The sequence below is a fragment of the Prosopis cineraria genome, unplaced genomic scaffold (assembly GCF_029017545.1).
Source record: "Prosopis cineraria cultivar Desert tree isolate PC_DT_omini unplaced genomic scaffold, ASM2901754v1 PC4, whole genome shotgun sequence".
In the NCBI taxonomy this organism is placed as follows: domain Eukaryota; kingdom Viridiplantae; phylum Streptophyta; class Magnoliopsida; order Fabales; family Fabaceae; genus Prosopis; species Prosopis cineraria.
In genome coordinates, this window is record NW_026555335.1 from 8,325,098 (window position 1) to 8,335,311 (window position 10,214).

At 36.8% G+C, this 10,214-nt stretch overlaps 1 protein-coding gene across 1 annotated transcript; it reads right to left on the reverse strand.

Annotated features, from left to right (window-relative positions):
• Window positions 1–1,696: 1,696 nt before the first annotated feature.
• LOC129308645 (topless-related protein 2-like) lies at window positions 1,697–9,915 on the reverse strand. The gene is made up of 25 exons (XM_054949910.1): window positions 9,439–9,915; window positions 9,143–9,322; window positions 8,871–8,984; window positions 8,586–8,744; window positions 8,212–8,389; window positions 7,991–8,120; window positions 7,139–7,254; window positions 6,929–7,064; window positions 6,729–6,838; window positions 6,072–6,141; window positions 5,917–5,990; window positions 5,745–5,840; window positions 5,576–5,668; window positions 5,252–5,379; window positions 4,903–5,137; window positions 4,665–4,823; window positions 4,465–4,560; window positions 4,131–4,283; window positions 3,914–4,024; window positions 3,561–3,737; window positions 3,344–3,472; window positions 3,176–3,271; window positions 2,904–3,086; window positions 2,650–2,822; window positions 1,697–2,145 (listed from the first exon to the last, which is right to left on the reverse strand). Exons 1-25 carry the CDS (start codon window positions 9,516–9,518, stop codon window positions 1,929–1,931), a joined length of 3,393 nt encoding a protein of 1,130 aa, XP_054805885.1. The 5' UTR covers window positions 9,519–9,915; the 3' UTR covers window positions 1,697–1,928.
• Between the last annotated feature and the right edge of the window lie 299 nt (window positions 9,916–10,214).

The window sequence follows — 10,214 nt, forward strand, 5'->3', positions numbered from 1 at the left end:
TATAAAAATGAATCATCCTACTTGCATGACTTGTTCATATGTTTGGTTAATATTTGAAATAATTAGGATAGATTAGATATTTAAAATTACGAAAAAATTTTGATAAAAAAATTGCATTCAAATCTATGAAAAATTATATATCCAAGTGCTGAATTTGATCCAAATCTAGTAGAGATTAAGTTTTGCCGGGTAAGATCCCCATGACTATCAATGATGAGGAGAGATTCAATAGACGTCCGAATATGGAGGATCTGGTTTAAGAAAGTGGCCAAGTGGGGGAGTATTAGCTCTGCAGCTTTACTTGTTCAGATCCTTCTTTTGGTCTTGCAATTGCACAAACTTAAGAGGCACTAAGCAGTGTAATGTTTAAACCCTTCCTTTTTTTTTATATATAAATTCAGACTTTTTACATCCTTTAACAACCCCTGGGAGGAGTGGGGAGTCTCTCCCTTTCTTCTCTCTCATTTTTTTCTCCTCCTTTTTTAATCATCACACTTCATCAGATTTGCAATTAAAATCAATAATGGAAATTGAAGAAAAACAGAAGAAAAAGGAGAGAAAAGAAAGAGAGAGACCCCTCTCCCCTGGAGGGCTTCCCTCCCCCCTCCTTTTGATTAAAGTGACATGGTGATTGCCTTAGCTGCACGATGCTTCTAATAGCACTGGCGAAATACAATCAATCAATCTATCTATCTACTATTACAGTAAAGTATAATAGTTTAATTATCCTCATTTGAGTAATACTCTCTCTGCTTTTTTATATTTTTTTCATTTTATAAAAATTTATATAATAATGGATTAGAGTACGTGAGATAAAAAAAACAAAATCAACACAAGTTAAATATGTAAAATACATGTAATTGAAAAAAATATCTTAACAAAAAATAAATTTGACGAGTAAAAGAAGAGACTAGCAAGAAAATAGTATAGGTTAAGAATTCTGCCAAGCAAATTGAGAGAATCATCGTATTAATATGCAATAGACTAATATTCTTAAAATTATAATATTTTACATCATGTACGATCATGACCGGGGGTAAATTCTAGTTGAATCACTAATCATCAAACACAAACTAAAAGGGATAATATAAACACACGATTAATGTATGTTTGGTATAAGAAAAAGCGGTAACTAAAAAAAATGAAGAATGTATCTAAAAATATGAAATAGGTGCATTTACCATTTTCTTTTTAGAAAACACTTTTCAACCCACAAACATTGCCTTAAATTTATCAAGCTTTAACTGCTGAGAATTCGGACAAAAACTAGAGAACAGAGAGGAGCCTCAATGCACCTAGCGCACGCATGCACCATCTGAATGGTGTTGAATAGGCCCATAATATAATTCATAAGCAATCTTTTCAGAACAGAGCAGCAAGCAAAATGATTTGCTCGAATAGTGAAAAGAAAAGACATCTACTTAAATCAAATTAGATTTGGTCTCTCCCCAAAGTACTGCAGACGTAAAAATTCCAAATACAAATTACTGATAAATGGATTTAGTTTCAAGCAAGGTTTCAGGATACTCTAACCGTGATACGGTGACAGAAGTCTTCCCCAGCCCAAATTGTGCGCCAGCACCAAGATTGAAGAAAAGATTGTGGTTTCAAATAAACGATAACTAAGCCAAAATCAATATATAACAAGTATTTTTCAAGAGCCATGAACGATGTATCTAATTTAATGCAGATAAGAAACGTCGAAGCAACACAGTACGTGATGCCAGTAGCCACTTGAACTGAGATACTAGAAGCAATAATCAAATGTGATGTTTGCTGGAGAAAATATTACATGTATTTTACGTATATGTTATCTTTACCTAACCATCTTTATGCTCGCCGAACACTGATACAACAATTAAGTAACAGTCAACCTAACAGTTTTACTATCATACAAGAATAAATAAAAAATTAATTCAAACAAACCATCATCTTTGGAGCTGCTCAGATGTGGAATTGTTGGTGACCGACGGTGATGCAGCTGTCCTACCATTTAGAGTCCCGTTATCAACAGGTGCTCTAACTCCCCACCTACCCTCAGAATCTGAGGGCTCCAAAACCTTAATGAATCCATCTGTCAGCCCAACAGCCAATTGATTTGGCTCTTGCGGATGTGCTGTAATAACATGAGGGTACACATTTTGGCTGCAGAGGGGACAAAAAGTTGAGAAATTGTCAAGAAAAACAACAAATCAGGGTAAGGGACAAGAGAATGTTACTTCTTTTATCACCTATTTATCATCAACATGAAACTGATCAATTACAAGACATTTATTGGATATCGTCCTATTACAAATGCCCATGTTTGATATGAATTACAAGTTGCCATGGAAATACTAGTTTCATATAAGAGTTAACACAGATGTAACGTAATAATATGGCTTTTAATTCATATAAGATGCCCCCCATATCTTGGATGCCATCCATCATCTTAGATATCATTGTACTAAACAGAGGCATTTTAAATCTTGACTAACAAACAAGATGTCAGGGTCAAGATAACAATATATCAAATGACTCTTGCAAATATTAAGCATATTTTCAACCCAGAAAAATATTAAGCATGTGTACAAATTTGTGTAGTCATGAGTATCAAGGCCAATGAAAAGATACCACTAAGAACAATAGGCAGAAAAATCTTGTATGCACCTGTTCGATGACTGCGGTAAATAAGCAGAAGAAGCTATACGACATCTGGGTCTCAAGCTATCAGCATCAAAAACTCCAATATTTCCATCAGTGAAAGCAGCAAAAATTAGTTGGCTATTACAGGAATAAGTCGCAGAGGCTATGGAACCAGGCATTGAATCTTGAGGCACCCACTGAAACGCAAGCAAACAAAAGCTATTAATATATTCATGATAACCACAAACACACACGCAGCACTGGGAGTAGCTATTTACCTGTCGAATTAATTCAACTTTTGAAGCATCATATATTGCTAACTGTGTCTCATGGCATACCAGCAAGTGTACTTGATCAGAGTGGAATTGCACTCGAGTATCACCAGCAGGTGCCTTACCAGTAGGCATTGGGATTGATAAAGATTTCTTCTTATCCCATGAGTCAATGCTCCAAAAGAAAATCTACCCAAAAAGAAAAAGAAAAAGAAAACCCATCAAGACATAGGCTAGTAGTAGAGTGAAATGATGATGAAAAATATGGTCAAACATACCTGAGCATCAGCACCAGATGAAACCAAGATATTGAGGTTAGTTGAGAAAGCTAAACCAGTAATACGTTTCTGGTGACCCTTCAATTTAGACTTGACCTACAAACAAAGCAAGTTACATCACTAACTGTTAACAAAGAAATGAAAATCAGAACTGCTTAAACTAATTACCTCATCAACCCTGACATTGTATATATGAATAGTTGAATCTTCCATTCCGATTGCAAGGATGTTATTATCTTGGGGATGAAATACAAGGAAAGTTGAGGCAGGAGGAGGTGGCATGAAAGTTGTCATTACCTGCAAATTAACAATATTGTCAAGCTGAGATACAGCCTGCAACACCACAGTATTGCAGGCATCGAAATAATAAAAACTGTCAAATTACCTTAAAAGTCATCATGTTGAACAGAGAAATTTTTCCTCCACATGCAGACATAACATAAGAATCATTCTTTGAAAGTGCTATGCAGGGAACTGCTTCTTCAGAATTGTCTGGAACATCATTGATCATCAGAAGACCACTGTTTGGTTGCCAATGCTGGGGAGTAACACTTGCTGTGGCCTTTAAGAACAACCAAAACAGACTAAGGAAATTTTAAAAGTAAAATATCCGGCAACTATAACAAAAATATAGGTGCACATGCAACAGATGAATGGATATGCCTGCAGACAAATGCTATTAACACATAAAGCAAAAGAAAGGCATTTTAATTATCTAGATTTTTCAGAATACAACACCTTTCCACTAGGATTCTGTTCACTACGACTCCATTTCCACAGTTTCTGAATCCCTTTAGAACCAAGAGCCAGAAGGCCAACACCAGAATTTGTGTAAAGAAGACGAGCAACCTTGGAAAAATTGAGTGGGGTTCAGGAATCATAAAATTCTTGACAAAAAATAGACAGTAACTACTTAAAACATCCAATACAATCAAGGATAGGTCCCAGGGAATACTTTGTTGGAGGGATCGGAACTGTCTGGCATGGTAACTGTTCGACACTGAGAAGGATCAACAATCTCAGTTAGTTCCCAAGGCTTGGACTTATCAGACACATCATCCAGACTTCTTTGCTTCTCTATGCTTCTAGCTGAAGAATCTCCTCCATTCTGAAGTAAAGAACAAAATGAGTTTGATCTACACATAATCAACATTAGACTAGAAGAGTTCTACAACAAATTGCATTGACTTAATTTTCTACATAAAAGATAGTTTTCATCTCAATTTTCAGTCAATGTAAATTGAGAACTGCTGAGTGTCGATATCAATTTTGTATTTTGTTTATCATACAAGCATTGGTGCAGGCCCAGCAGGTGAACTTCTGTCCACACGTTCTACTTTATTGATGAGTGGGTTGATATTTGCGACCAGAGAAGAACCAGATACCTATTCCAGCAAAATAGAACTAATCAAGTTCTGGACACTAAAAAACCAGGGAAAAAAAATTTGATCACAGAGAGTGAACGCAGAGGCTCAAAGAAAATAAAAACCTTAGTCTCCAACAGTGGTTTAGATGCTTCATAAGACCGAGCTTCAATGGCTCTTAAGTACTTGAGGCCTTCAGCATTTGCAAGGACTTTCAGACCACCATCTGCCGTAGTAACAGCAAGCAGATTTCCTTCTCTATTGAACCTCAACCGAGGAAGACTCTGGGGGAAGGCACCAGCCATGTAAGAAAACAATTTAGGAATGAATCAAAAAATGTAGACAAGACAAGGCAATACTCACAGGAAGACCACCCTCAGCATCTGTACTGGTAAGAACGTTGAGATTATCCATATCCCAAAACTTTATCTGGTTATCTTCACCAGCAGCCAAAAAGCGGTTTTTTGTTGTGTCAAATTGCACAATGCCAGCAGATTTCTTCCTAAATCCAGAATATGCTCTCTTTATTGCTCCTTCACTTTCATTCCACTCAACTAGGAAGGAATCTCCATCTTTACTTGTCCCACAAGAAAACAATCTGAAATATGAGGAAGAAACTTCAACTCAAATTAACACTCCAATGGGAACCAAAAGGGGGCCAAAGCATTAAATTAAAGGGTCACATATCCAACATTATTCTTCATTATATTACCTATTTCCATCAGCACTATAAAGCATTGTGGTGCACCACTGCCCAGGGGCATCATAATCGACCCTGGAGCCCATGTTGTCATACAACCAGGCCTTGATTTTTCCATCAACAGCAGTTGAAAATATAAACTGCAGAAACATGAAATAACAAATGTTTTCAAACCACCAATCAGTCATCAGAGTCCACAACAGGCTTCATAACAAAGCAATGTCATTATTTGCACAATACAGGTGTGCCTATTTCTTTCCAAACTAGACACAACAAAGCAACACATGGATATGATACAATCAAAGCCTAAATGGGAGAGAAGGATAACATTTTTACCTGGATGTTTTCCTTCTGGTGAGGACAAACAGAATAAACTGGTGCTTCATGACCTTCAAGGTTAAAGAGCTTCCGGCCACTCAAATCCCACACCTGTAACTCAAAGTTTATATCTCAGGATGCATCTAAACAGAGAACTAAACGCAAAGTAGAAGGCAATTTTTCTCACCTTTATCAACTTATCATCTCCACAAGTTACCATGCATAGTTGTTTGTTGGGGTAAGAAAATGCCAAATCATGCACACTACCAATATGAGCATCAATCTGTGAAGAAGCAGAGACATCAGTGAGCAACCATAAATAAGTATGAAATTCATGCAAGAAAACAACCAAAACATGCCTCCAAATGCTGCTTTAGATCATTAGGTCCTTGATAGGCATATAAATGAACCAAATGTTTTGTGAAAGCAATCCCTGAAAAGAAAAATTGATTGATTAATTAAAAAAGGAAAAGAAAAGAAAGGAATCTGAATCCCATTCAAAAACTTCACATACCAAGAAAATTGCCATCTGGACTCCATGACACACGGCTAACAGATATGGCTGAGTCCTTCACAATTGCAGCCTGAAAAGAGTCTCAATCACTAGATTGCAGCATTTATTGGAGAAAAAAAATTATATCATTTATGATATATAATTAAATTATATCATTTATGATATATAATTAAATTTACTACAGGAACTGGGAAAGGGAGAGGTAGAATGAGAGGCAAGCTACACTCTTTGGTGATCTGAAAATTTCACCATGTCCACTAATATGAGGGAAGAACTAATGCTGGAGGAAAAGGGATATATGAACTTTATTTAAAATGTCTAATTGTCAGCAGACACTAACCAGTAATATTTAGATACCCTCTAGTTTGAGCATCCTAGAATTTCCATAGATACAAGTTTTCTGTCTCTATTTTTTTAATTACGCTAAGCTAACAAGGAACATGGAAAACTTCATCCATTCCACTAATAAAGTTAACCCAAAGAAGGCTCCAAATATGGTGGTTTATCCCCAGTACTGCAGTCTCAAAGTAAATCACTTTCTCCCCTCTCTCCCTTTCCCTCCTTCCCGGGCAAAGCTTAAATATTGGTAAACATGAGTGATCTATGTCTTTACTTTTTCATTTGAGAAACATTGCAGTTACATAATGTAATGTAAACCTGAAATAAGACAGAGCAAGCAGCCATATCCCATATCTTGAATGGCTTTGTTATCAGTCTCTCTCGTTGCCCTGCTTCCCACAGTGAAATTTCACCATTGCCACAGCCAACTGTTTCAAAACAATATTCCCTAGTCAGTGTTTTAGCCATCTAAATCATATTGACTGGATGCACTCAGCCTTCATATCTTCTCCACATACCAGCAAGTAGCGAATGGAGGGAAGGATGAAAATCCATGGTAGTCACCGTTAATCCCTGAGGTAGTGTACAGTAAACAGTCCTAGGTAAGTCATCAATCGACCAAGAGGCTTGTTGAGGTGGCACAGGATATGTAACCTGCAGTATTGGAAAAGCAGTTAGCAACATAGAAAAGAAAGCATGCATCACAGCCAAGTCTATGGTGTGAATACCTCATCAACAGATTGTGCTGAACGCAACCGTTTCATCATTTGCTCGTGATCATTGTTTTGATAGTCCATCATTCCAAGAGCATTAGAAGGTGTTCTTGAATGCTTCAAGACAGAGACTGCAAGAAATTAAATGAAATGTGAGCACGCTAAAGGATACATATAATATTCAAAAGAATCTATTCAAACTGTATATTGAAAATTGAGAATACTTAAAACTTCACTAGTTCTTCAGCTTTTCAATCACTATATAATGAGGGCAGCAGATGTTGAGCGAAGGATTATATTCACAAAAGTCCCAGCATAAAGAAGAATAAGCTCTCTTAAGGAAAAGATTTCTATGAACATTGAACAAAGTACTCCTTGCACTTGCTAAGACAAAAAAATCAATCTGTCAAGAAAACTATAGAAGAAAGTTAATCATAGACCTTCTTTCACAATAATTATCTGTGTCAAGGATCCCATTGCCCATTTCTTGAGCACAAAATTCTCCCCTTGTTAAAAATCCCACCCCAAAAATAAATCCACTGACCCTAAAATGCCTCAGAGAATGTAAAAACAGTTTATAAAAGGACATAGATATATAATAGATTCATGAATTCCCTTTCACAATCTTGGCTATATAGTTTATTGAAATGTCATCTACTTCAAAAAGGCAGTCCTTGTACTGAATTAAACTTAATCAAGGGCAAGGTATCAAACCTCAATTTTTAATATTTCATTGACTTTAGGGATTGGAACCCTTTAAAACAAGCAAAAATAAGGACTATTGCAACCAGGCTTCTGATGATCTCTACTCCAGATGTTTTTCCCCAGCAAGAGAACCAGATTGCATCACTAAGACTGAAAAAATACCTTGATTTGGGGGAACAGGCAATGATGAAGCAGCAACCACAGATGATTGAACAGATGAGGAAGGATTAGCATTCACCATCCATCCTGCTAAAGCATTAGCATTGGCAGTTGGTGGGGCTGGAGGAAATGGCTGCACATAAGTAACAGATCTGAATTAAAAATCATGATAAAAAATGATGTTAGCAATGAATTTTCAAACACCAGATACGCCAAGATCATACTCCACCATGTGCTCCAAGTGGAGCATAAGTAGAAGGCTTTGCAACAGCTGCAACAGGAAAAGTGACAGGAGTAGGTGCTCGTGCTCCATTTGGGGGTGAACAAGTGTGATCAGTGAATAGAGTTTTTATGTCTGGATTTGGTCTTGGGTTTTTGCACAGCTGGTGCTGCCAATTCAAACTGAATAGCAAACATCAATGAAAGTATGAAACTTAACAATGAAAAAACATGATTAATTAACTTATAAATATTTAGAGAAATCATCAAAGGATGGAAATTTATTCTGCTTTAGCATGTAAGTTAAACCAGTATGTGAAAAAGAATAATCAAATGTATAAAACCCATAACAAGTTAATGATAAATATACATTTCTTACCTTTGATTAATCAGAGTTCGCAACCTCGATGCCTTCAAGGTGGGAAATATAAGCTTATCTCGGAAGAGGGGATTTGCTTCTATCAATTTTTTAAGTTCTAATAGCATTATGCTTCTTGCTGATTTGGTATCACCGTACTTTGACAACTGTTCATTTTCCCTGCAGTAAATTGAAGGCCAGATTTCAAGGCAACAATCTCAATGACTCTTATGATCATTTTATAATAGTACCTTACTGCACTCATAGCAACCAAAATTATTATTAATAAAAACAGAATTAAATTACCTGAAGTTATCAAGGGTTAAAAGTTGAGTAATTTCTTTGTACAAGTCTTCGTTAAATGTTGAAAAAACTTTTAGATCTTTCACCAAAATCTCAACAGCCCTCGCTTTGTCATGCCTGAACACAAATGATAAAAATTTAAGGAAGAGAATAAGGGAAAAGCCAAGGGGCTGAGTATGTACTGATAAGCATCAGCAATAGTTAATCAGCATAAAGAGAGAAATTCAAAATACTACAATTGAAACGCAGATAGAGAGTCAAAAAAAAAAAAATACTTGTCGAGAGCCTCGAGATACTTCTGCTTCCTAATCTCAAAGAATATTTTCATGGAGTATCGATTGTCATCCACTTTGGTAAACCCAGAAAGGTATTTCTCAACCTCGTCCCATTCTCCAGCCAGGGCTTTCTCCTCAAAATATTTCATATTGAAGAAGAAGCCTGATTCCTGCTCCAGCCTAAACTCCAGTACATACATTTCCAATTCACCACAGGCAAAAGACATATTAAAAAGGTAAAAAAAGAAAAAAGAAAACCAACACAATAAGTAGAATAACAGGGGAAGGGGCTTTACTTATGCACAGTCTCCTTGAATTTCTCCTCCTCGAGAAATTGAAGAATCAGAAACACCAATTCCCGGCTCAGAGACGACATTTTTGCTGCCGAACGCAACTGAATCAAAAGATACTCGAGAGAATTGACAGATTAGAACGAGGATGCAAGGATTTACGAGTTAGGGTTTCAATTGAAGGCAAATGAAAAAACCGATGGTTAGAGGTTGAAGAACTTGAAGTTTAATGTATTCTTTTACGAATCCAGCGCCGAAAGACGGCTGTTGCGCCGCCCGAGCTTCTGTAGGCGAAGTGCAGTGGGAAACTAAGGTTCAAAGCGCGCAGTGTGGAGAGGCAAGGTGGCTTCTAGGGTTTGCCGTTCCATTGCTTGTGGTTCAACGAAAACAGTAGAAGAGGAAGAAGAAAAAGCTGCCGAGAAAAAGAAAAAGATAAAAGAAGAAGAAGAAGCCAGAAAAAGAAAGAGAGAAATGACTCGTTCTCGCTTTTTTCGAGATGAGTGACAGGTTAACGTACTTATACACGACAAGTGATAAGTGAGTGCACTTATTGCTTCGTAAGAAGGCAAGAGAGAAAGAAAGAAAGATGGACACGTTGGCCGAAGCATTTATGCAGCGAGTCAGGCACGTTAGAGAGCCATTTTTATCCATTTTTTTAATTTTTGTGGTTGTCCGGTTCGATGGTTGATGACTTGATGTTACATTTTATTACCAAAGTACCCTTTCCACTTTGCGAAAATTACGGTAAAGGTCCATTCTGCAAAGCGCAAACTCACTGTCTC